This window comes from Lissotriton helveticus, chromosome 2_2, assembly GCF_964261635.1.
Source record: "Lissotriton helveticus chromosome 2_2, aLisHel1.1, whole genome shotgun sequence".
Classification (NCBI taxonomy): Eukaryota; Metazoa; Chordata; class Amphibia; order Caudata; family Salamandridae; genus Lissotriton; species Lissotriton helveticus.
Window position 1 is genome coordinate 337,598,941 of NC_136060.1, and position 27,833 is coordinate 337,626,773.

Genomic DNA, 27,833 nt, shown 5'->3' on the forward strand with positions numbered 1-27,833 from the left:
GGATTTAAGATCCTGCCAGTATTGTTCTTCTCAGTCACGCTTTGCCTGCATTAGAGACCTAGCATAGTCCTTCCTAGCCGCTCTAACTAGTGAAGGATTCTTTACAAGCAAAGCTGCGGTTAGCGCCTTCCTTTTCATGGAGCATTGAGCCGAGTACCAGGGTTTGCTAGATTTTATCTGGACGTGATCCTGACTCCTACCGTGGATAGTAAAGTATTGGCCCACCTTCTCGATTACGTTCTTATAGACGAACGAGAAGGAAAGGGCCCGGGGGCTTTCGGGATCAACTGTCAGATGCTCTAAGTCTATGGTCGTCACTATTAAGTGCTGCCTGATCTTACTCAAATTCTCTTCCTGGGATTTGACCCTCTTCCATTTCAGTCTGCGGTTAGCGTTAAAAAAGTGACAACTCCTTTGTTTGCATAAGAGGGGCTTCATTTCTTGCTTCATTTTTGGGGCCCCACCTTATCTTCATGCACAAGGGATTGTGATCACTGTCCTGGGAAGAGGTTACCACCATGTCAATTAGATCACGCCAGAGCCTTGTATGCAATAGGATGTAATCTATTCTTGATGCACCATTAAGCCTGTTAAATGTATTTGCCCCGTCTGGGTCAGAGCTTGTCCTGCCATTAAGTGGTCTCAGATTATGTTCCAGAGTCAGGGTATTAATCTGGATTGCCCTTGGTGACCATTTTTTAATTGGTTCTAACTTCAGAGGTGGTATGCAGAATTTAGAGTCTTCCTCTTCTATCCCCAGGGGGTCTTCCCTGCTTAGAGGTTCGAAGGTACAGTTAAAGTCACCTCCAACAATAATTTTAGAAAGGGGATGCTTGTTGGATATTTCTAGCTCCAAAGTGGATAATGTATCTGACATTTGGTCCCCCGGGGATCCCCTTGCATAAACGTTATATAAATCAATCTTACTGTCTTTCTCCTGCCCTTGGATTGAAAGATATAAAATATCCTCCAAGGCTGATTTATGGACAGTTATTTTCCAGTTTAATGCTATCTTGATCCAGACATGAAGGCCCCCCTGCTGGTCTACCCTTCCCTGAACTTATTGCGGGAGTATAAAAAGTAGAGTACCCAGATTTATATATGGGGTGCAAGCTCCAAGTTTCTTGGAACATGCAAACATCGAAATCCTCGATGAAGTTGTTCCAATCGGGTATATCCACATTTTTGTTCAGCCCCGCAATTTTCCAAGAGCGCAGCCGAATCACCTTCCGGTTTGTTACCGGGATGGCTGGTCTATCTCCCGGTGACTGAGTCCTCCCACGTTAGCCGGGGGCAACACTTACAGTACCATATCTTGTTTGGCCCTTGTTCCTCCAATATAAGAATAAAAACATAAAATATAACACACCAGCAAAGCTGACAGACAAACTATTTATTTACAGCTGCCAAGTTTTCATATCTTATGTGCAACATTTGCATAGTTATAGTGTGCTTATGTCCAATTGTACAAGTTGCACACTACAGTAACTGTTGAACATATTTAATGCAGTTTTTTGTGTGAAAAAATATGTCTACACTACACATTCACAGTTGCTTTATGAAATTTGCTTTAAAATGTACCATTTGCCACTGCTTTCTTCACAACTTTCTCTAGGGACGTAACAATTATACCCAACTTTTATGCCATACCACTTTCAAATGTCACCAGCCACCAGTGCTCTCAACAGTGGTTTACCAGTCTACTGCAAAGAAAAGGTTCTTTGGCCCGAAATTTGACATTTGCTAGAGTTTAGAATCTCTTGAATTGCGTGCGATCTGTAAATAGGTGCTGACGAGCAGATCCAGCATTGCTATCAAGCCATCCAGCGAAGAACCCACGTGGGGAGCTGTAAAGGTGCAAATTGGATAGTGCTTCGCCTCCTATTCTGCTAGGGGGAGCTACGCAGACTGGCCTATCGGACCCAAGGCTAATGGGGGGATGCCCTTAGCCTGTTAGAACCAGTTCACCCTTCTACCTTTATGAATGCGTTTACCTGTATGGCGTTTTTTTAACGTATTTCCTTAATTACAAATGTGTTACACATGCCTATCAAATGCATATAGGAAGGACTTATTTGCGGTCCGTTACCATTAAACTGTAACTGGTTTATGGTAGAATTTTGGAACTCATTTAGAATGTTGTCAGAACACTAGAACATCGGAGACGATTTTAAACAAAATACCTTTAACGTAATAATACTAGTTTCCTTCAGGGACCGCTTAATGTATTCTATGGAACCAATGTTTGATATTTCGTGAATCGGTTACGCCAACACTAAATAAACCTCCACAAATTATATTTTAGGTCCTAGATGATGGGTTGAATGAAAGTGTGGTCCCGTCCAGCTGAAAGTTCTAAGGGCGACTTGAGCTCCCACTGGCGTCTCTCCGCCACATCCACCGCCATTGTGTGGTGTTCTTTGATAACTTGCAAGGCTGTATCTTATTCAACCTTGTTTTACTCTGTATTTAAGTCTGGACGAAGCATTAGGTTAGTTGATCTATGACGGATAACAAAGTTCAGAGAAAAATGGTGCCCTTGAAACTAGCATGTATAAAAAAGTCCTAACATAAATTTCAGATTATTTTTTTAAAAGCTACTCGAATGAGAAGGGGGAATATGTAAGGAAATGTATGTAGGAGAGGATGTGGCATTACGTTAAAACTGCGGACCCTAGAACTCGTCGGCTCACCACCCTATGATTCTGGGCAAAAAACAATCTCACCGTACCTAAAAAATAATGATCTCATATAATTTAACTGGTACTCTCGGACAGCGCTCCAATAACTTGTCGAGTTTGTGCTGTATAAAACTGCAAAAAATAAAATAAAAGTGGGGCAACTTTCAGAAATTAGGTCAGACTTAATTTTGAGCCTGAAAGCGGCAATGTGAGAATTCTTTCGACACATTAAACTTACATGAACAATTATGGGACCTGCGCAGTGGATGCTAAATGAGGGGGGGGGGATTTGTGGACACATAATTACCGGTGTGGGGGTTGCACAGTTTAACCTATTGGCATTGTAAATAACAATGCCTTTTATGATTAAAAACCAACACGTAAATAAAAGGCATTGCCATTTACAATACCAATAGCTCAAAATCGTGTGAATGCGAGACCTATTGCATTGCAAATGCTTGTTTATTGCTATAGCCAGTACACCACTACACATTTTTGTGAGTATGCTATAATATGAATAGACCTTGAAGCTGTTTAAGATGATTTATCTAGTATTTTTCTGGTATTTTATAGATTATTTCTTATTCACCTTGCAAGGTGTCAACAGAAACCAAAGAAAGAGGTTTTACTAAAGGAAAAACATATGCATATCTAGTGTTTCAGTAGCCTGCTCATAATCTTTGGACACGCCAGGCATAATAAATAAGTGCATCAAGGGGCATGAATAGGAAGTTTGAGCTGATTTTTTAAATTGTAAAAGCTTTCAAATACTATGTTATCCCTTTATCCCTACTCATCTCATGTTGCTGCTTTACATACCACATTTACCCTAGCAGAAAATGTTTAGCAGTGAAATAAGCCATACCACTGCCACACTTTGAATCTCAATTACGACTAAGAATTTACAAGACTGCTACATACGCCTGTTGATTTATATAGCATAAACCTAGCTGCATAGCAAAGAAAGCTGTACAATGTGTAGATGAGATGAGTATAGGAGTGAGGGGAGGGATGGGATGTTAGTCGGGAAATTGGATTTTCAAACAGGGTTCATTACCTTAAAGATGAGTGAGATTCTATCAGGCTTCCAGAGCATCTTGATCAGTTGGGCGGTGTCCCAGCGCATTTGCACAGGTCAGAAAAATGAAAAGAAAGCCAAGGTCCATCGTTTGATTCTGATTAAAAAGACAGGGTTGCAGCCTTTTAAAATGCTGCAGGGTAACTAATTGCCAAAGTTACAGAGGGAGTTTGTTCCAAGCAGTGGCACCCGGATGAGCCAAAGATCTGCCTCCAGATCTGACCTTCCGAATTCTGGAGGTCACTGCCAGTAGTTTGTTGGCAGATCTCAGACTCCTAGCTAGAACATAAAAATAATTCAACTTTGCTTTAAGATATTCTGTGCCTGAGAAGTACAATGCCCCACGCCCTAACACTAGAACCAAATTCTCTTCCAAATTGAAGCCAGGGTAGGTTGCTATATGCACTCTTCCAGGCAGTTTCAGTAAAGATGGGCTGCAGCTTTTTGGACCACCTGCAGTTTCTCCAGCAAGTACTCTGGCAAACACAGATGTAGCGTATTGCAATAATCCAACCTTGAAATGACAATTGCCTGGATGACTGTGTTTTTTTTCAGAAAAAGAAAGAAAATGTAGAAATGTTTTCAGCGAGCGTATTACGCTTAAACTGGTGGCCACCACGGATTTAATTTGTGGCTTAAATGACAGGCATTCATTGAATTTAACTCCTAAGTTCTTAACAATACCTTCCTGAAGACCCTTAGGTGGGGTGTTGTCTCCATTGAGAAGAGACAGCCAGAAAATACACAGCTACTTTTTAAATCCAGTAGAAGATTGCTCTTCATTGGTGCCAGGTGGCTTGTGTATTTTTATGAATATGCATTCTGAAATGGACAGTGACACAGTAGACATGTTGTGGAGTGAAGCCACTGAAGTTCATCTTTGACAGACAGCCCTGAAGTTATTCCTGTAGGTTGTGGCTGGTGATTAGCACAAACCCAGGCTTCAGATGGTTGAATCTCAGGTATTACCCATATATATATCCTAGACGGTGTGAGGTAGTTGTTCAGTTGGGTGATATCAGTTTCAACTGTACTCTTCAAGTAGGGCTGGGTGTCATCAACATAATGTTGGATATTTGTGTACTTTTCAGCCAGGTGGACTTCCAGGACTATAGAGACCAGAAATGAATTTGTTAACAGTGAGCTCCATATACAATGCCATTTTCAGCAATGCGCCTATGATTACAGTTCAAAATGGCGATACTTAAAACTTTCCAGCATTCACAAAAAAAACCTGGCAGGCGTAAATGGTTTTGATACTGCAGATGTCTCCACCAAGATTGCTGAGAAATCTGGGGTAGTACGTCCTATGCAAGTAATGGGAGTAGGCAGAATAAGCTGTGGTTTGCCTGGCAAGTTTGCAAATGCACATAAATGTACATGTTTGTGAGTGCTCACAAACTGAAATTAAAACTCTTAAGTTCATCCGAAATCCAACTATTCAGTCCATCGGACAGCAGGAGGAAGTCTCTTTCCAAGTTGGGAAGAGAAATAGGTCACCCCCAAATTTTGTAGGGGTGGATGGGAAGGGATGCCTTTATTGGGTAAAATCTTTTCCCTGCAAAGAAAAGGAAACATGCTTTTGTACATTCAGCTGCTTTCTTAACAAGTGTATACTATGTACAGTTTGGAACGGAGGAATAAGCAGCCTTAAGGAAGTCATATGCCAGATCCAACAGTACACTTGCAAACATCTGTATTCCTTTTGCTCCACAATTATCATAGTGTTAGTTATCAGTTAGTGATTCTTAAAAGATTACTTGGCCAGTGTGCAACTGGATTTCTTTTTATGATTTTCCTGTTTTTTTTATTAGTAATGTTTAATGTTTGGTTACTATTTTCACTGTAGATATAGCTATATATTTGGGGCTATTTTTACAAAGCTGTTTTTTTTACATAAAACAACCTTGGCAGAAAATCTTTATTTTAGATGTCATACTTGATTGTACTGCAATCTGACCCCCATGCAAGCTACTTTGATCTAGGCCTTAACTACTCAACCACGCTACCCAAAGAGCTAAGGAGACTTAGGAGGACAAATTCCCATACCAGACAAACTACCTAGAGCCTTGGTTAGTGGGAGCAATGGCAATCTCCCTTTTCATGCCTTTAGGTCAAATCTAAAAGGACTGGGAAGACAGATGGACAACAGTTTATTGCAATCCCATTCAGTCAAACATCTGACCTATAGCATATTTATTTACTGATCTAGTCAATCAATCAATCAATCAATCAATACATTTGTAGAGCGCGCTACTCACCCGTGAGGGTCTCAAGGCGCTGTAGGGAAGGGGGGGCCGCTATTGCTTGAATAACCAGGTCTTGAGATGTTTCCTGAAGGTGAGATGGTCCTGGGTCGTAGGTGTGCGGGGAGGGAGTTCCATGTCTTGGCTGCCAGGTAGGAGAACGATCTTCCTCCGGTGGTGGTTCTGCGAATCCGTGGGACGGTGGCGAGGGCGAGGCTGGTGGACTGGAGCTGCCGGGTGGGGGTGTAGAACGAGAGGCGGTTGTTGAGGTATTCGGGGCCCATGTTGTGGAGCGCTTTGTGTGCGTGGGTGAGCAGCCTGAACGTGATCCTCTTGCTGACCCCCGTCAGCTCCCCTGTGTAGGTTTCTCAGGTGGGCGGATATGTGGCTGTGGCGAGGGATGTCGAGGATGAGTCGTGCGGAGGCGTTCTGTATGCGCTGAAGGCGTTTCTGAAGTTTGGCTGTGGTTCCTGCGTATAGGGCGTTTCCGTAGTCCAGTCGGCTGGTGACGAGGGCCTGCGTGACCGTCTTTCTGGTTTCGGTGGGGATCCACCGGAAGATCTTTCGGAGCATGCGCAGGGTGTTGAAACATGAGGACAAGAATGCGTTGACTTGCTTGGTCATCGTGCATGAGGAGTCCAGGATGAATCCCAGGTTGCGTGCGTGGTCCGTGGGTATTGGTGCGGTGCCCAGCATCGTGGGCCACCACGAGTCCTCCCAGGCAGATGGGGTTTGTCCGAGGATGAGGACCTCCGTCTTGTCCGAGTTGAGCTTCAGACGGCTGTGCATCATCCATTCTGCGACATCTTTCATTCCGTCCTGGAAGTTGGTTTTGTCGGTGAAAGGATCTTTGGTGAGGGAGATTATCAGTTGGGTGTCGTCGGCGTAGGAGATGATGTTGATGTTGTGTTTGCGTGCGATGGTGGCGAGGGAGCTCATGTAGATATTGAAGAGGGTTGGGCTGAGTGAGGTGCCTTGGGGTACGCCGCAGATGATCTTGGTGGCCTCAGAGTGGAAGAGAGGGAGGCGGACTCTCTGGGTTCTGTCGGAGAGGAACGATGTGATCCAGTCCAGGGCCTTTCCTTGGATTCCAGTGTTGTAGAGGCGGGTTATTAGGGTGCGGTGGCAGATGGTATCAAAGGCTGCCGAGAGGTCCAGGAGGATGAGAGCATCTGTCTCTCCGTTGTCCATCAGGGTCCTGATGTCATCAGTGGCTGCGATGAGGGCGGTCTCGGTGCTGTGGTTGGCTCGAAATCTGGACTGGGATGGGTCGAGCGAGTTGTTTGCTTCGAGGAATGCAGTCAGCTGTTTATTGACGGTCTTCTCGATGACTTTAGCCGGGAAGGGGAGAAGAGAGATGGGGCGGAAGTTCTTGAGGTCTTTAGGGTCCGCTGTTGGTTTCTTCAGAAGGGCGTTGATTTCTTTTTTTTTTTTTTCTTTTTTTTATTAATTTTCAAATGTATTTTTCCAAGGAAAACAGTAAATGTTGCAGCACAATTATACAATTTCTACGGATTATATCATTTTTGACATGACACATAAATTTACATTTACAGGTTACTAAAGAATAAATCATAAATCATAACTCCTTGGGTAAAGAGGGAAGGATTGCATATTATCCCCCCCAGGTCTATATAGCAAGTGTATTGGGACTATCGCCAGTCAGCCCATTTTTACAGTTTGCTATAGGTTGCCATATCTTCCTTCCCAGAGTTCTAGCTCTACGTCCCTTTCTGTCATATATTGCTTTTTCCAAGTTATAAGTTGCTAATAGTCTAGCAATCCAAGTTTGGAAGGTAGGTGGAGCCCTATCAATCCATGATGTTGCAATACATATTCGAATCACTGCGGTTACCATGAACATAAACTCCAAAGGGGTCACAGCTGTCTCTGTCTGGACCCCTAACAATAATAGCTCATCTGAAAGCTTACATTTTACGCCCAGAGATCCATCAATAAAGTTCTCAATGTCATTTTTTAAGGAATACAATTGCGGACATTGTGAGAACATATGGACAATGTCCGCGTTCATTGAGTCGCATCGCGGGCAGGTTATTCCCGTATTTCCTCCCCATTGTGCAATCCTAGCTGGGGTATAGTATAGGGAATAGAGAGTCTTATAATGTTGTGACTGTAGAGTCGCTGAGCATAACACTGTACGACCCAGGTCTAACGACATCTGGAATCCCTCTGGCTGTGATCCCACTTTTTCGGCCCACTTCGTGGCAAACTTAGTCGTGTCATCGCTTTTGTAAACATAGAGTTCTACATACAACTGCCGAATTGTGCAGTGCGTGGATCGCTCTATGTAATCCATTATTCGACATGTGCCAAAGCCGAGTGTGCCCCCCTGTTTGTTCAGTAAATAGCTTCTTATTTGTAGATATTTAAAAAAGCTATTGCTTGCTATCTTAAATTTATTTTGGAGGTCCTGAAACTGCATGATTCCCCCCTCTTGATCCATAAGGTTCCCGATCTTCATGATCCCTTTGTTATCCCATTCCCTCATAACCGAGTCCCTAAAAATAGCTCCCTGGTAGGGAATGATTCGTGTACAGGCGTGTGTAGCTGTTGTGCCTGCCTAGACCAAGTTTTTTAGATAGGGCCTTCCAAATGTTATAAGCAGCTCGTAAAGTTTTAAATCTCGTATGTTTGAAATAACTAAAGTCTGTTGTGTTCGAAAACCCGTTCTTAGCCCCGTTCCCCAACAGTGCAATATATACATTAGTGAGTCTAGGTGTGGCGTCCCCTTGATCTACGTTCCCGCCCTCGATTAGCCCCTGAAAATATTGCATAGCAACAGCCCAATAATAAAGCCTAAAGTCCGGTGCCCCCCATCCCCCTTTTTCCCTAGAAAGTGTAAGGTGTCGGTAGGCTCTCCTAGTCTTACCCTGTGCCCAAATAAATGTATTCACTATTGCTTCTATTTTGTTGAACCATATGTGGTCAAAGAACAATGGAATGGCTCTAAATAAATAGAGAAACTTTGGGAATGTGATCATTTTGACCACATTTATGCGACCCATCAGGGTCAGGTGTAATTTATGTATCCTTTCGGTGTTTTCTTTTACTTTCGTCAGTAATGGTCTCATATTAAGCTCTACTAAATTATCTAAATCTGCAGTAACTTTTATCCCCAAATACGTTGCCTCATCTACCACTCTAGTGTCATAATGTATCATAACGCTATTCTGTACTATCTGCGTTTTCTCTCTATTGATGCGATACCCTGAGACATTCTGCTTCCCTCTCTATCTCCTGGAGGGCCCTTTCTGGAGTGGTTGTGATGATGGCCACATCGTCCGCATATGCGAATACCTTATAGCTTATCCCATGTAGTTTAACTGGTGAGATCATAAGGTTCTTTTCAAATTTGCGCAAAATAGGGTCAATATACAAGGCAAACAGAAGCGGTGATGCAGGGCATCCCTGTCTTGTTCCGCGTTTAATCTGGATAGCGTCAGTGTGGCCTTTATTAATTCTTATCATGGCAGAAGGGGCTAGGTATAATGCCTGTATTGCCTTAATAAATCCATTGCCAATACCGGACCACTCCATTACCTCCCACAGGTAGTCGCAGGAGACCCTGTCGAAGGCCTTCTCCGCATCCAGGAATACAGCCGCGACAGGGTCCCCTGCAACCCCCATAGCATCCAGAATAGTGATCATTTGTCTCGTGTGTTGTGTGGTCCCTTTCCCTGGGATACACCCATGTTGTGAAGTGCTGACTATTTTCTCTATGACCATACTCAATCTTTGTGCCAGTGTTTTTGAGTAAATTTTTGCGTCTGCGTTCATCAACGTTATAGGTCTATAGGACCCTGGTTCTAGCGGGGGTTCGTTCTTCTTAAGTATTACCATAATATCGGCCGCAGCCCATGTATGCGGGACCGATTTTCCCGTCTGAGCCTGTACGAGGGTCTCGTACATATCCTTTCCCAATATATCCCAAACAATTCTATAGAATTCTGCAGGGATTTGGTCTGGGCCTGTGGCTTTCCCCAAGGGAAATTTTTTAACCACTTCCTGTACTTCATGCACTGTGAATATGAGGTCTAATTTTTCTTTCTCTTCGCCCTGTAGCACTACGTGTGGCATATCCTTCAAATATTCCTTAAGTTCCGCTTTTGTATTACTAAGGGTCTCTTCATAAAGTGTCCCGTAGAATTTCCTAAAGACCTCCTGTATGTCGGTAACCTTATTCACTACGCCTCCCGCCCCATTATTTATTTCCTTTATTTCCCCATCCGCTATATTTTGCCTAGTCCGAATTGCTAGGAGATGGCCTATTCTCTCGTTATACTCATAGCTTTTCTCCCTTTTGGCTAGATAATTAGCTGCCGTTCTCCTGACTATGCTCTCCCCGACCTCTGCTTTATTCACTTCTATATCTAATAGTAGATCTTCTATTGGGTCTCGATTAGAGATGGCTGAAATTAGCCGGTTCTCTAATCCCGCTAAGTATCTTATCTTTTTAGCCATTTTGTCTTTTTCCCTTTTAGTCCTTTGAAGTGTATAGCATAGGGTCTCCCCCCTGATACCAGCCTTAAAGGCGTTCCAGACAACACCCGCTGAGGCTGAACCCCTATTAACCTCCCAAAATTGGCTTATCCAGGTGCGCAGTCTCTTCAAGTACGTTTCGTCTTTTAGAAGCCCTCTGTCGAAAGTCCAGATATAAGGCTTTCTTTCCCCCAAAGGAATCTGCGGAAGAGTTAGTATGAGTGGATTATGGTCCGATAAAATCTTAGGAAGCCTCTCCAGTTGACTAACTCCTAGCAAAGAGCTAGATATCAGAAAATAGTCTAATCTAGCCACCATCCTGTGTGGCGCCGAATAATAAGTGCTGCCCGTCCCAAGTGGATTTTTCTGAGCCCACACATCAACCAGAGCATTATGTTGTGCTAAATTACATATGGCTTTACAAACTTTCTTCTTCCTCCCCGCATATAACCCCCCTCCCGTCATACCCAATCCCGTCAAGCCCGACAAACCATTAATGTTAAAATCTCCGCAAACAATAATTGGCTCTGGCCACAACGATAGCTTCTGGTCTAACAGATCAAAAGTCTCTGGATCATCATCTGTAGAGCCGTAAACCGAAACAATAGTACAATGTCCAGCCGCGGAATCTCCCTCAATCATAACCCATCTCCCCCATTGATCCTCTTTTCTTCTTTTGATTTTGAATACCCCTTTCTTGGCTAATATAGCCACCCCCCTTGTTTTAGTATTTTGTCTAGTGTGTGCGAGTACCTCAAAACCCATTTGATCTAGCGCAGATTTGTTATTTCCCTCTATGTGCGTCTCTTGTAGGCAAATTATGTCTAGTTTCAATAATCTTAGCATGGTAGCCACTTTCTGTCTCTTCCCCCCATCATTTAATCCGCAGATATTTATAGAGGCGATCCTTAATGCCATCTAGATTTGTTATACCTTCCCTTTCTACCATGCCAGTTACTCATCTCCTCACCCGTTGTGTGCAGTAGTTTGTCCTCCCAAACCTTGTGTCTGTGTAGTTCCTCCCCAGGTGCTGTGTTTACCAAACATTCATCCTTGTTCCCCTTCCCCTTCCCCTCCCCCCTGTTCTCTTTCCCTCTCTAGAGCCCCACCCCCCCTTCTACGGGCAAATAGATCAATTATGACCTATGTGTGGCCTCTATGTTGCTGTAGTGTCGCCCCTCTCTCCTACCCATTCCTACTATGTTTCCCCGAATATGCTGGTTATCCTATATGTACTCTATGGTGTTTTAACTGGGCTTCTCCCTCTATTGTTCCTCCCCCTATCCTGTTCTGTAAGGTCAGCCAGAAACTCCCCTGCCTTGATTTCTGATAAGAACATCCTGGTTAGCCCCCCCTTTAATAATCTTTAATCTTGCAGGATACAACAGATATGCTTCGGCGCCTACTTTCTGGAAAGGGGTGATTAGTTGTCTTAACTTCCATCTTCTCTCTACTGTCACATGACAGAAGTCAGGCCTCGCAAAAAACGTAACCCCCTCGTATGTTTTCCTAGAGTCCGGCCTGGCTCTGTCCATGATCTCCTGCCTTGCCAGGAAGTTCCCTAAGAACACGAGCATTGCCCTAGGAAGTGCGTCTTGCTGCCCTCCTCGTTTCTTCTTCATTGTCAGAGGGAATCTGTGAGCTCTTTGAACTTCCAGCTCCCACTGCCACTGGGACTCAGGAAAGGTCCCCTTCAAAAGCTTGATGACATACCCTCTCGGATCTTGCCCTTCCACCCCTTCTTCTAGGCAGAGGAGCCTCACATTGTTCCGCCTCTGGCGGTTTTCAAAGTCTTCAATCTTCCATTGGAGATCTTCCACAATCTTTCCTTGCTCGGTTTTGAAGTCCCGCCAGTCCGTTGTCTCGTCTTCCAGCCTCCCAGTGCGCTCTTCCACTTGGGTAACCCTCTCCTCGACTTCTTCATATTTTTTATTTAGCTTTCTGGGTGAAGCTTGTATTTTTTTGTATCTCGCCTTGCTCTCCGGCTCTCCGTCCTCGCCTCAGATTGTATCTGTTTTAGTGTGCTGAACATCAGTTCCATTGTCACACCCTGCTGTGTAGGTCTCACTGTTGGTCCTCCACTTGCCCCCTCATCGTGGCCGCTCTCTTGATATACCCCTAAGGTGGCTGAGTAATCCCATGATAGCTTTTTGCTCATACTGCTTGGGGCCCCCCCACCATTACGCCTTGCCAAAAACTTCTTTTTCTTCTGTGTGCTTTTTATCTTTAGAGCTTCTGCTCACATCCGAGTCTGTGGAAGCGTCCATTGAGCTTTCCCCCTCCGGGTCGCTTATGTCGGTGGGATCTGACCCTTCATTCACTGTATAGAATTCCGAGGAACCTCCTCACGCTCCCATACTCCCAGCCTGCTCGTGCTCTTGCTGAGAATCCAAACTCAATACGCTTCCCCATTTCATGTCCTGGGTTTGGCTGTTGGGAGTATTCAGCCCTGCCTCGACTGTAAACAGGGCATCTAACATCTGCGTATTGTTCTGCCTTTCCATTCCTCTAGAGCCTCCCCGCCCCCCCCTTCGCTTCCCCACTCACCGTGGGTATGGACCTCTCTGTTCCAGCGTTTTCCGCGTGTTGCGTGAGGGCGTAGGAGGACTCTGCCGTCTCTGGCGGTTGCCCGGCAACCGTAACGCTTGCGTCCTCGAGGCCGGCTGTCTCAGCTTCCGCGTTCGGTGCGGGTGGGTGCGTCTTGCCTCCGCTGACTGTCTCCTCATCCAGAGCAGGAGGGTTGGAGAGAATCTTGGCCGATAAGGTCTCAGGTAAGGTAGGCTGCCTCATGGTGACAATGTCCTTATTGGGGGGAGGGGGGTTCGCCCGCTGAAATCTGACTGTTTCTTTGTTTTCTTTGCCGGGCAAGACGCCGTCCTGCTGCATTTCTTTCTGTACCTTAGCCGCTCCGTTCGCATTCAGCCTTGTCTCGGGCTTCTTTTTGGCCCTATCGACTTTCTTCTGCTGAGCCCTCGAAACACTGGATGTAGGGTATTGCTTTTTGCCCGTACTCGGCATCTTTGGAACAGTTCCTGTGCCATCTCGCAGTACTGGACCTTTAGACGCCCCAGTTGCAGGCACCGGTTTCTCCTTCTCGTTCTTCAAGCGCTGTGACATCGCGCAGATGGTTGTAGCGGCTCTGAGTAGGGTCCCCCAGTAGTTCTTCCAATCTTGCACTACTGCCCAAAATATGCGTTTCAGCCGGGGGTCTATTCCTCTGGCGGCGCATCCGCTCCTTTTTGAGGAAATGAGGGTTAATCCACCATAAATCCGCATAACATCGTTCAGGATACCGATACCAGCTTTTTAATTGTTAGGCAGGAGAGCGAGTGAGGTGCGACTTCACCCTACAGCGCTGTAGCTGCCATCTTGCCTCAAGAAGGAACCTATTCCCTCAAGAAGGAACCTATTCCCTCAAGAAGGAACCTATTCCCTCAAGAAGGAACCTATTCCTCAAGAAGGAACCTATTCCCTCAAGAAGGAACCTATTCCCTCAAGAAGGAACCTATTCCCTCAAGAAGGAACCTATTCCCTCAAGAAGGAACCTATTCCCTCAATACCGATACCAGCTTCTTAATTGTTAGGCAGGAGAGAGAGTGAGGTGCGACTTCACCCTACAGCGCTGTAGCGGCCATCTTGCCTCAAGAAGGAACCTATTCCCTCAAGAAGGAACCTATTCCCTCAAGAAGGAACCTATTCCCTCAAGAAGGAACCTATTCCCTCAAGAAGGAACCAAGGAACCTATTCCCTCAAGAAGGAACCTATTCCCTCAAGAAGGAACCTATTCCCTCAAGAAGGAACCTATTCCCTCAAGAAGGAACCTATTCCTAAGGGCGTTGATTTCTGCGTGCTTCGAGCTTTCAGGGAATGTGGCTGACGTGAAGGAGCTGTTGATGATGTTCCGGAGGTGGGGTGCGATGATGGTGTCGGCTTTGTTGAAGATATGATGAGGGCATGTGTCGGAGGGGGAGCCAGAGTGGATGGTGTTCATGACATGGGTGGTGTCTTCAGTGCTGATGGAAGTCCATGCGCTGAGGCTGGTGGTAGGTGTCGTTGCTTTGGTGGCTGAAGGCGGTGTTTGGTGCCCGAAGCTGTCGTGTATATCTGCAATCTTGCGGTGGAAGAAAGTGGTGAGGGAGATGCAGAGGTCTTGCGACGGTGTGAAGTCATTGTTGCTGGCGTTGGGGTTGGAGAGCTCTTTGGCGATGTTGAAGAGTTCCTTGCTGTTGTGGGTGTTGTTGTCCAGCCGCTCTTTGAACGATGTCCTTTTGGCGGTGCGGATCATCTGGTGGTATTTGCGGGTGGCGCTCGAGGGCTGTCATGTTTTCTGATGTCCGTTTGTGGCGCCATGCTTTTTCGAGGGTTCGGCATGATTTCTTTGCGATTTTGAGGGCGTCTGTGAACCGTGAGGTTTTTCTGTTGCTAGTCTTGCCTGGGGGTTTCTTTAGTGGAGCGAGGTCATCGGTGCAGTTGGTGATCCACTGTGCGAGGTTGTGTGCTGTGTTGTTGGTGTCAGGGGTGTCGACAGGTGGGTTCTGGCTCAGCGATGTGGTCAGCTGGTCTGTGGTGACTTTGCTCCAGCATCTGCGAGGGATCTGTAGCGTGTGGTGGTGGGATGTGGTTTTCTTGAAGGTGAAGTGGATGCAACTGTGGTCGGTCCAGTGTAGTCCGGTGGAATGGCTGAAGGAGACATGGTTGCTGATGCAGAAGATCTAGCGTCATGTGCAGAGTAAAAGTGAAAAGGAACAATGGGTTTTACTGCACATAAGTCTTAAATGTTAAAGTCAGCAATTTAGTTGGGAAGATGAGGGAATAAAAACGGGGGAGAGTCAGCAACGGAGACTGCGGAGCGGAGGTGCAGGGATACGCCTGGAATCGCAAGTCGGGAGGGAAAGCCCCTAAGGTCGGAGATATGGTGGCAAGTACTGAGGCCAGAAGCCACTCGACAGAATGTGAACGTGAAGGTGGTCTGGCGGTCCAGGAGGGGGTTAGAGCAGTTAGTGCTGTGGGTTTGGCAATTCCCCTGCGGCCCCTCCTGGCTTTATTTGGCAGTATGCACTTCCCGTGGTTAACGTGGAGGGTCTAGGCAGCGTTTTAAGTGGGGGAGTCAAAAGGGGGGAGAGGCCAACATTCTATGTAGAGGAGTAAGGGCTAGCAGACAAGATTCAACCCATTGGCAGGGAAAGTGTGCAGGTATACACTCCGCACAAGGGCTACACAATTTCTTTCTATTCTTGAAGCAACTATTCAAGACCCCTCCTCTTCAAATAGCAAAAGTAGTTGCAGTAAACCGAGGTCATCCGAGGGTCTAAAAAAGAGGAAGGGAGGGTGGAGAAGGAGAGGTGGGAAAGAGCAGAGTTCTCAGTAGGAGCCAAGAGCCCCTGTAGAGGTAGAGGTAGAGGGAAAAAGGTCTTGGTATCAAGAGTGAAGATTACACCCTCTTTAAAATCCTACTACAAAGTTCTCGCTACACCAGCCTCAGCCTCAGTTCCCACTAAGGAAGACGCTTCTAGTTTTGTTAAAAGTCAGATGGAGACAAGTCAGTCCCGAGACACATCAGGAGAATCGCCCCCAATCCCACCATTCCTCCCAATCCCCACATCTGCCTGAGATGACTACAGAATATCCCAGTTGCTCCAAAATAGACTTGCACCCCGCAATCCCTACCTCAAATTGATTGATTGTGTTGGAGTCACAAGATGGGGATAATCAAGAGGATCAGCCAGCCCCAATACAGTGTGTAGCGCCCCCGCAACATACTCCTAAGACTAGCCCGGAGTCCCTGGCGGATATTCCTCTATCCCCTAAGGAGATGAAGTATAGGTGTACAGTCTCTGAAAACAATCAAGTGGTGATTCAGGCCTCTTGTGCAGTGCTACCTCAGAAACTAAAAGAAGTATCTTGAAGAACTGATATCCTGGATCAGGAAATCCCGAAGATAAAGGAAGCACTCGATACAACCTCAGCAGAATAAATAGATTAACGAGGCAAAATAAAGAAATGAGGGATGACTTCGAGCATCTTGAGAATCACTCAAGAAAGGACAATTTGAGACTGATCAACGTTCCAGAAGTCCTAGAAGGTTCTGACATTAGGGCCTTTGTGATCTCGCTGCTAAGAGATACAGTCCTAAAAAATTCCCTAAATATAGATCTATCTACGGAGATATAGCCGGTTTATCAGGATCCATACAAAGGAAACTCCGCAAGACAGAAGCCGAGGAAAATGTTGATAAACTTTCTTACGTACACTGTAAATACTGTATCGATAGCACTTAAGGAAGGCTCACTGTCGTCAGGATCATTTTTATTTTCCAGCAGATCAGACGTGTGCCACACTACTGCCCAGAAACAATGGGAGATGGGCAATTGGATGGAGGAGTTGAATAAGCTGGGAGCCAGGGCGCAATTCAAGTTCAAAGCCTCACTCCGTATGATGTGGAACAACCATATGTAAGTCTATCTCTCAGTTGAGGAGCTTGATGATCTGATAACGGAAATTAAGAAAGGGAGCATGTGTGTAGGTGCAAGGCGGGGGAGTGAAGGCTGTTTAGGGAGGTATGGGAGCCCAGGAGGAGGAAAATGTGAAATAAAATAAGTTAATTCTGACTGGGGGACTGAGACCCATTAGGCTTTAAGCCTAGTATAGCAGGGAGGGTTCCCCAGTATGGCGGGGGTGGATAGGGGCACGAGGACCGGGAGGGGGCGGGAAGGGGATTTGCACGGGGTGGGGAGCAGTGGGAGAAAACAAAAATAAATAATCCTCTATCACGTCAGAAAGCCAGCTTCTTGATCTTTACATTACCCATAGCCTTGGTTAGCACGATTCCTGGATGGATGACTTTTTTCAATGGGAGCTAGAGATTTAAATCTTCTTTCTTGGAATGTTAATGGTTTAAGATGTATGCGTAGACAGAGACTTGTCATGAAATATGTAGAGCAGACCTCAGCCCAAATATGTTTAATCCAGGAGACTCACCTGGATTTCTTATAGAGCCGTATTACCTTTGCTCGGTATCCCTGGATAAAATATTTCTGCACATCAGAGCAGACTGTCCATTGCAAGGGGGTTGCAATTCTAATTAAACAAAGGGTAAGATGTGTAATAAAATAATTTAAAACAGACAAAACTGGGAGGTGGATTATAGCCATACTAGATTAGCAAGCACATCCTTCTATGGCTCAAACATAGATGACCCTACATACCCATGCAAACTACAATGGAATCTTATGGAAGTAACTGTTCCTATAATAGGGGGTGATTTCAATGTTTTGCTTGACCCTCTGCTGGATAGATCGAATCAGAGTCGCTATGTAGGGGCGCCTCGGGTTTATCAGGCCCTAAATATTATGATACACGATCTGGAACTTTCAGATGTATGGAGGGTTAAGAAGGGCAATATCCATGCATTCACTTTCCTTAGCAGGAAATATGGTTACTTTTCAAGAATAGATTATGTTTTGGCAGACAGGTCTATTATGGATGCTATAACATTGATTAATATTTATCCAAGTCATATATCAGACCATTATGCAGCTGGCTTCTCCCTAGCAGGAAGCAGGCATGTATTGAGACTATAGATGGACACTTAAAAGAGCGATGTTGACGGATACAGGGATAGTTGAAGAGCTCAAACGTGCATGCCTTGATTATTTTTTAACAAATATTGGGTCTAAGTCTCTTAACTTTGCATGGGACGCCTTTAAGGCTTTTTTGAGGGGCACTCAGCATAGTCTCATATGCACCAATAATAGAGAGGAATCCCAAGTTTTAAAAAAAGATGGAAGATAAAGTTAGCCAATTAGAGGCAGATCTCCCCCAGAGAAATCCAGGGATGGTTGAGGCAAAATTACAGGCACAGAAGCAGATTGATGGGGGTAGTCAGGAGTACAGGATCAAGTTAGATCAAAAGTGCAAAGCACAATGGTTTGCAAAATCAATGTAGAACTTCGAGTATGGAGAAAAATCAGGTACGCTCTTGGCTTGGAAGGCTAGAGTGGATCGGGTGAGGAATCATTTAAACAAACTAATTATAAACAAAAACGGAGATACATCTAATAAATCGGAGGATATGCAAACCTGTTTACTTGCTCTATTTTCTGAGCTATATAAGGAAGAGATCTTTCAGATTCATAAGGCCCTTAAAATCTGGCCAAGGTAAAAATCCTTATCCACTTTAAAATCATATAGCCGCAAACTGCTTGATGCCCCAATAACTGGGGATGAGATTGAGTCTCAGAAAAAGCAAGAGCAATAAAGCAGCAAGCACAGATGCAATTCATAATAGAGGAGTTGGACCCGATAATGGAAACTCTGTTTAATTTTAATTTGGTCTATCAATTCCGAGGTCAAGTTCCTAGGTCCTAGAAAGAGGCAAACGATCGTGCTTATTTTGAAACCCACTAAAGATCCCTCAAGAGCCGATTCTTACAGAACGATCTTCCTGCTGAATGCAGTTTATAAGATCTTCATGAGCATTGTGGCAGGGAGACTGGCCAAGATCCATTTAGATCAGAAAGGTTTTATCCCCAAGAGATATGTTCAAGAACAGACCCAGCAACTCATAGGCACAACAGATCTTGCATCTGAACGAACTGAACCTTTTGCCATGGTGGCTCTTGACGCAGCCAAGGCGTTCAACAGAGTGTGTTGGGCGTATCTGAGTGTTGAGAACAATGGGCTTTGGGTCTGTCTTTTAAACACTTTAGAAAAATGCTACAAGGGTGCCTCAGCCAGGATACTGTTAAATGGGGTATAAACATCTAGTTTTAATATATTGAGAGGAACAAGACAGGGCTGTGCTCTTTCACCCTTATTGTTTGATCTATATATAGAGCCATTAGCCCAGGCGATAAGATCAGATACCTTAAATCCTTCTCAATATCACCATTATAGCAGAAAGGTCACTCTATATATCGCGCTTTATAAGTACACAAAATAAATACACAAAATAAATAAATAAATAAATAAATATACAGACAACTTGCGGTTATATACTGCTGATCCAGCCGTGGCAATACCAAGGGCCGAACATCTGCTAGAAGAGTTTGGATCTTTATCGAGATATCTAGTTAATACATCCAAAACCGAGGTGATGTGCTGGAATATTCAGGACTGGGAGGGGAAAGTTTGTCAGGATTGTAAATATTTTGGAATTGTAATTGTTAAAGAAATAGATAAGATCCCACAGATTAATCAAAATAGGGTTGCAAAAGAAATAGATTGATCGTTAGCTAGGTGGACAAACCACCCTCTAACGGTCTATGGAAGGGTAAACCTGATCAAAATAGTTATACTCCCCAAACTAACCTATTTGTTTAATGCCAACCCCCTCAGCTTTTCTGAGTTAGGTATCAGTGAAATCCAGGGGAAGATCCTAAGTTTTATTTGGGCCTATAAGGGTGCAAGGCTGGCCTGGAAGAAACTTAGGCGAAGGCTTACTAAAGGAGGCTTGGCCCTCCCAGATATTAATTGGTATTGTGTAGCCTTCCAATTCAAAAACATCTGGATGCTGCTTGGGAAGGCCGATGATTCAACCTGGGGGAGACTTTAGGGCAAAATGGTAAGGTAGGAATGTGGAGAAGGCTTTTTGTACTAATTTATTACCTCCATGTGGGGGTTAGGTTAATATTCGGATTTTGCCCAATCTGGGAACCTCCGGGTACCCCGTTATGCCTGAAAGATAGCTTGAGCACACCAATCAGAAGGGCAGGCATTATAAAATGGTCAGACTTGATATCATCGAGGCTGTCCACCCTTTGGAGGCCCTAAGAGCAAATATTGGGAATGATTTTTCCAGGTTCAAATATATTCAATAAATTTCATGGTCTACGTCCGAAAAGAAAGAAACCTGTGGTGACTAGGAATTGGAGCTATCTCTAAAAGATGTCAACCTAAGGATAAGGACATTTCTAAGTGTATGAGAGGCTCTTGAAGGCAGACAAGGAATGTTTACCACATCATTCAGTTTGGAATGGGGCCCCCCTCAAGTGTGATATAGAGGTAGTGTGGGAACAATCCGTGGGGCTCCTATACAAATCCATAAAAAAACAGCCAATCTAGAAAAAAACACTTCTTTGCCATTAATCGCCTATATTGGACACTGGCTAAGATAGTAAAGTTCGCCCCTACTCCTCTTCCCAGTGTCCAAGGTGTAACTTTAGAAGAGCCAATGACCTACATATCTTCTTTGAATATCCAAAGTTGAGAGACTATTGAGGTAGAATCGAGAATGCTTTTATTGTGATTTTTGGTAGAATAATTACCCTGAACATTGTGCCATCTTCTCCAAATAACACAAGCACCATCAGTAAGAGGCTGAAAAATCCACACAGAGGACTGTTGCTATATCTGATCCTGATAGCTCGGTGAGAAATCTGCATAAAATGGAGGGACCCCTTGCAGCCAAAGGTGGAAGATTGGGTAAAGGCAGGTATCAAAGTTGCCTGTTTAGATCTGGCAGTAGGGAAGGAGAACAGCTTCAATATTTGGCTAGGCTTTATGTCATGGAGCAGAGTATTGGGGCTCGAATATCCTCTCCTGGGCCAATGACTACACCATGACACCAATAAAGGTGTGGGTCAGGCATGGTTCACAGACTGAAACAAATGCAGAGGCGGCAGGGTGCACAGGTCAGAAGGGCGGCTATATAAAGTATTGCAGATGCTTTTTGGTGATTTGAGGATACAAATAAAAAAAAGTTTAAAGTAGTTGAATTTTGAGAACAGATATTCTCTTGAAATCTTGGATCTTTCGCTAGTGTGTTCCTGGATAATGGGACTGCCCCTCAAAGCTGCAGTATTAGGTTTGAATTACTTTGCCTCAAAGCAGAGGGTCTACTTAAATCTGAGACTGTTTATGCTTGCAAAAGTACAAAATGAGCATTGAAAGCATTGCATGAAAGTCTGAATTTAATTCTTGCCCCCAGCGGTAACCAGAGCATGACCCTTACAATCATTAAGCCTTATGGCTAGAGCAGTCGACCTCGAAGCTGGGGAACTGGGTTCGAGCCTCGGCAAAGTCACTCAACATCCTGAGATTCTGGGTAAATCACTTAATCTCCCTGTGCCTAACAAAAATGAATGTGTCCATCAGTAACAAAACTGGTGCTCATGTTAAGCACTCTGATACCTGATGTCTCAGGTCTAGTTTGCGCTATATAAAACTCTAAAAATAAATAAATTGATAATTGGCCAAATTCTTTTCAGCCCATAGTTTAGTCCACACACAGGCTTCAACAGATGCTAAGTAGTTTTAAGGAGCTACTAAGAGCGCAGGATTTCTGTAACTATTCTTAGAAATGGCAAAAAGATTGTTTTCTTTTCAATCCTGATCAATCATTTTTAATCAACCCTGCAGGAGTGGCAATTCCACAGAAATTGTTTCATTGAAGTGTGGTTTGAAATTATTAATCCTTGCTTCTGATCAAAATCAAGCCACACTGAATGTGATGAGGCACACTAAACCTCCAGGAAAGGAGGTTCCTCAGAGTGAACACATAGTTTTTTAAAAATGTGTATGGAAACTTGTGCCCGGCTGTACTTTGTACCATTCCTTGAGTTCCCAGATAAAGGATGTTCCTTCTGTCATCTAGGGCTGTTTTCTGAAAAAACTTGCTTTTTCCTAGCCAATCCTTTACTATGACTTTTTGCCTTCAGTATTACTCACTATGACATCTCCCTACACCCCCCACATTTGCTTTGTCACCTGTAAAAGAAACAACATTAAACTGTAAAGGCAGAGTTCATAAAAATATTTTTGGAGAAAGGACTGAAATGTTACTTAAAGCTTGTTTATTACAAGAATTCTATTTCAGTAAAGCTGATGCTAGATGTCTGGGCTCTGTTTTCAGGAACTTTTAATCTGTGTTCCAACTAAATTGATGAGGAGATCAACCAACCCATTTTTCAGCTTTTGCTATATTTTAGACCAGATCTTGAATGTTCTGGTCAGAAACTTTCACTACCCTTTTCATTCCAATTGCATTCAACAACAGAACCTTAATGTTATTCTGCTATTGGTCACCACCACCCCCCACACTCCCAATGTGTTTGTCAACTTGAAATATACAAAAAAGTATTCAATAGAATGCTTGAATTAATCTCACCCGTTGGTAATTACTAAAGCTGCATCACAGTCTATTGTTTTTTTTGCACACCAGGCCATGTCAGTTTGGTCAAGCCTTATACAAATTGTTCTTGAACTGGTCCTGGGCTGCTTGTGTTCCAGGTTAGGGAGGACCTGGTCTGGCAGAGAGGGCTGGGCTGTTCCCATTGGATCAGGGTTAAGACTGATCTGCATATGACTGGATCCAAACTGAGGTAGAATGGTGGGCTAAACAATTATGGACTGGGATGTGGTTTGAATGACTGCCAGAGGCTGAGATTAATTTAAACATTCCATCCATCACTTTATTTTTAGATGCTCTAAATGCTTTTATCAAGGCATTCTGGAGGACTTCATCACCAGAAATTGTCTTTGTTGGACACGTCATGAGGGTTAGTCTTCCAAACTCTATGTCTGGACATTGATCTATATGATCCCCCCCATCAACAGAGGTGAAAAACAAATGCCTGCCTCTTTTTGGAAAATTGCTCCTGATCCTAAATGTAGTCCCTAACAGACCTTCTTCAATAAACTCCTGTGTAATAAACAGAATAGCATTTTTAAGGCAGTGGCACAAGTGCTGCAAGATAAAATGCGATCTTGTGGAAGCTGCTTGCTGCCAGGCTGCCTCACTCACCAGTTCACTTCTTAAATAGACTGCCTCACTTCCAAATGCAGCAAGGACCCAGGACTTTGGTTATTAGTGGATCACAGATTCAACCACCATCTGCACTATGTCTCACAGGCTCACAAGCTACTTCAAACGATTGCCTGTCATTCAGAAGCCCACACGCAGCAGCATTCTGGCATCTTGCAGATGCCTTTCTTTGTGGTGATTCTGAATCACAAGCACACAACCTCTAGTATACCACCTGTTTAGCTCCACAGTTCTACATCTACATCAAGATGAACAGCCCTTCTTTAATGTTCAGTCACGGATTAAGCTAAAGAACACATCTTTCTACTTCCCATTCTGGTACCACCCCAACATGCTAAGGATCTCCGACTGGGAAACTGTTGTACTCTTCCACTAAGAAACAAGGGGTGTTGGCATTTGCTGGCCACAGATAAGGCAGAAGCAGAAGTGATCATCAATGAGAAGCACTTAACTCCCCCTGCTGGCACCAACTTGTCACTGACCACTGACCACTGACCAACAGCTCCAGTAGATTAAATGTATTATTACAATTGTGGTCATCCTTGGCTGACAGCTGCACCCACTTTGTCTTCCAGCCTGGAAAATCATCACCTGGATATAAAAGTATAATGGTGTCCATTATATACATAATTATTTTTATAAAAAGCTGTAATACAAATCTGAACATCTGTCTACTTCACAACCTTTGCATACTGCTAACTAGCTGACATCAGTTAATAACGTTACAAGCAAATGAGTTAAAAATAGAATACAAATCAAATGGTAGGCTGTGTGTGGTAACAACAATGTTATTTGCTTTACATTTAGTTTATGCATTTGAGATATAAATGTGGGACAGCTTACCTTTTGTAACATTAGTCTCTTTCTCTTGATATTCATTTTCTGATGAAGTTTTCTCTTCTCGTTTTTTAAAGCACTATCCAAATGTTGCTTCACAGAATGAACTTCAGTCTGGGCCTGATCTAGCAGAACACCTGAGTGGTGTTCGGTCATGTGGCCGTCACTAGAACAACAATAAATATGTCGAGATGAAAGTTTTTTTTTTTTTAAGTAGAGAGAAACATGTACCTGCAAGCTGGGATTCAAGGCATACTTTTACTCCAGTGATGGTGGCATGCAGTTGTTAGTTTCAATTAAGCATAGATCAGAACACATCTTTAACATAAATATTATAATGATAAAGACTCATGTCTCTGAATAATGAAAAGGTTCTTGATCCATATCTAGTTTCAAGTAGGCCATCGGAACCCGCCAAAATGTTCCATACTACAGTGGAAAGAAAGAAACTGGCCTAGGGCATACACCAACACAATTCGAATACATGAGTTAGGAATTTGATCAATATTCTATATAAATACACCACTCACAATAAAGGAAACATAACTTTCATTAGAAATGCTGAGAAGTGTCTGACCTTTATTACAGCTAAAACATGGCATCAGAGAAGAGCCTATAGATTCTAGCTTGGCTGCCCTTCTGCAATATAGTCCACAAAGGCATGTCAAAGAAAGACTTACAAAACTCCAAAGAATGAATGCGCTTTAGACAGTGCAAGCGCTTAAAAACAGCTGCTTCGCTCCTTGCTAAGTCAATGCAGATGATCATGTTATGGCCTTGGAGTATGCAACAGCATGCATTTTCTAGCCACAATGAATACTATATCAAAGTCAGAGGCAATGGAAAACAAAATTCACAATACTTTCCTCCAGTCCTATGCTGTCTTTTCACACAGTCTATATATAATTTGAAGAAAATTATAAAAGCATTTAGATTTGCAAGCAATTGTCTCTTTTTACAAAATGGACCACTCTCACACTGGGTTTGAGTAATTTCATTTCTCAGCTGCTTCTGCACAAGTGGCAGACTGAGCTTCTGCATACGAGACCCAAACCCCACCCATGGGCTTCAGGCAACACTTATCACTGGTGTGATACTGGACAAGTAGTTACTCTCAACCTTCTCCATTATTGGTGTGGACCAATGAGTCATTAAGAGGCATTAATATTTTTAGCATCTGTGGTTTTGAATTTCGATTCAGGATTTTTAAAACTGTACATTTGCACGTGTGGCACTCACCTATCTATAGAGCCAATAAACACCGGCCCGGGTAGCTCAGACGCGGCTTTCACCGCCATCTTGGGGAGCATCTCAGTCAGCGGGCTAGTCTTTGTTGCCAGGGGAAGACTTCCTGAGGCACTGCCAGAGAGCTACCTACTTTTCTGGGTATTTTAAAAGTAAAAAACTGTTTGTAGGACATTTGCACTACTGTCGTTTTTAATATTTTTAGCATCTGTGGTTTGAATTTCGATTGAGGATTTTTAAAACTGTACATTTGCACGTGTGGCACTCACCTATCCAAAGAGGCCATAAACTCCTGCCCCCGGCAGCTCCGACGTGGCTTTCACCGCCATCTTGGGGAGCATCTTGGGGAGCATCTCGGTTGGCGGGCTAGTCTTTGTTGCCCAAGACCGTACTTAACCAGACGATGGCACGTGCGCGCAGTGGGCGCACCACTGGTGCGCCGAAGATGCGCCAAAGTCAAACCTGTCTGCGCCCGGCCGCGCCTGTTCTGCACCCAGCGCCAGCCCCCCTGCCCCAAAGACTTCAGGGAGTTATATTCCTCTTACTTACCTAGCAGTGCCCTGAGGGCGCTCAAATCCAAGATTCCTGACCAACCCTGCTGTACCTATCTACCTGACCACGGACTTTCCAAAGCCTCGAAGCTATGCACAAGCTGTAATATCAAAATTCCTGCATTGACCTTACTTCCTGTAACAGGGCAGAACAGAAATCAGATAAGCTCAAACCAAGTCGCCCTAGGCACTGCTTGGAACTGTGTCCTGATCAATGCAAGATCCCTGGTCAAGCATAGTACTGAATGCGCCTCCTTTCTGGAAAATGAGGGTATAATGATAGCTTTTGTTACAGAGACCTGGACGGACAACTCCTTAGCGCCAGATCTGGTGATTGCCACACCTCCTGACTATATCTGCTATTCATTCAGCAGAGCTCAGAAAAAAGGGGGTGGTCTAGCAGTCATACATCACAACATCATTATATCATCCTTCAACCCACTGACAAAGGAGGCATGTTAAGCTCTGGAGTTCGGTCTCTAGATTTCACCTCAGGAGTTCTTTAGAGGCTCCCTTATTTACAGGCACCCAGGTCCAAGAAAACATTTTATAACCCCAGTTGGCAACATCTTAGAAATTGGGTTAAACTCTTTCTCTTTCACAATTCTAGGTGATTTTATTTTTCATCTGGAGGCAAATCTTGACCCAGAAAAGGCTAACCTTCTGGATCTCATGTTAGCCGGAAATCTAGAACAATTAGTCTCCGGAGCCAAGCATCAAGCAGGTCACACTCTTGATGGGATCTTTCCCAATAACCCCTCACTTTCCTTCACAAATTCACTTTCCCTTACCTGGTCGGATCATTCGGCAGTACTTTTCAAGCTTACCATTCCAAATCACTCGGGTACTAAACCCTCTAATAAATATGTGGAATCCAGAGCCTGGAAAAACATAGCAGCAGAGGAGCTACATAGCCTCCTAACAATCACCGATACCCCATCTCCCAAGAACCTCGATCATGTCACTAAAGCCTACTCACAGTGGCTAGAAGAGGCAAGGAATAAGCTAGCCCCCTTAAAAACAGTTTGCCTCCATAGAACACGACCCTCGGCACCCTGGTACTCACAGGAGCTCAAAGACCAGAAACTTACCTGTAAACACCTAGAAAGAAACTGGGGAAAGGCTTATAAGGACAAAGATAAAAAAGAATATAAAGCAATTTTAGCTCAATATAAACAGATGCTGCAAAACTCTAAACAAAAATACTACACGGATAAGATCCTTGAGGCCAAAAACTCGCCCGAGTACTTTTTAAAACAGTGAACTCACTTGCCCATCCCAGAGCCCCAGCTATCCCAGCAAGCCAAGACTTATGTAATAAAATTGCTAATTTCTTCTTTGATAAAGTTAATGTCATCTTCTCTACTTTCTCTGACGCATTCCAACGGAATGATATCTGACCCCAACACCGGCCCAAGGACAGACTCAAATAAAATGTCTAATCACACACTTACCTGTTTCATCCCCCTCTCTGAAGGGGACACTTACAATCTCCTGGCTAAAACTAAAGCAGGATCCCCCTACGATCCATTCCCGATAGAGGTATTAAAACTTGCTGGAGACACAGTGGCAGGTAAACACAAGGCCATCTTCAACTGTATGTATCAAGATGGATATTTTCCTAGGGACTGGAAACAGGCCTCCATCTTGCCACTACTAAAGAAACCTAATCTGGACTCCAATGACGTTAATTACTTCAGGCCCTTATCTAGACTTCCCCTCCCATCAAAACTAATAGAGAAAGATATGAATCACCAGCTCAACCAGTTTCTTAAACGTGCTCAGGCGCTCAAACCCACCCAATATGGATTTAGGGAAGGCCATGGTACGGAAACTGCTCTCATCAAGTCAATGGAAGAAATCAGAGCAGTTTTAGATCAAGGAGGTGGGGCTTCCCTGATCATGCTGGACCTATCGGCGGCTTTTTATGCG

The 27,833-nt window shown here is 44.1% G+C and overlaps 1 protein-coding gene across 3 annotated transcripts in view; it reads right to left on the minus strand.

Annotated features, from left to right (window-relative positions):
* Window positions 1-27,833, minus strand: part of EVC2 (EvC ciliary complex subunit 2) — a 526,400-nt gene that overhangs the window by 286,042 nt on the left and 212,525 nt on the right. For 2 of the 3 annotated variants that reach the window (XM_078678486.1, XM_078678485.1), the window contains exon 13: window positions 24,112-24,271. In XM_078678486.1, coding sequence (XP_078534612.1) covers window positions 24,112-24,271 — 160 coding nt within the window. Of the gene's footprint in view, window positions 1-23,796; window positions 23,860-24,111; window positions 24,272-27,833 lie in introns of all 3 variants that reach the window. The other variant, XM_078678484.1, reaches the window with a different exon arrangement.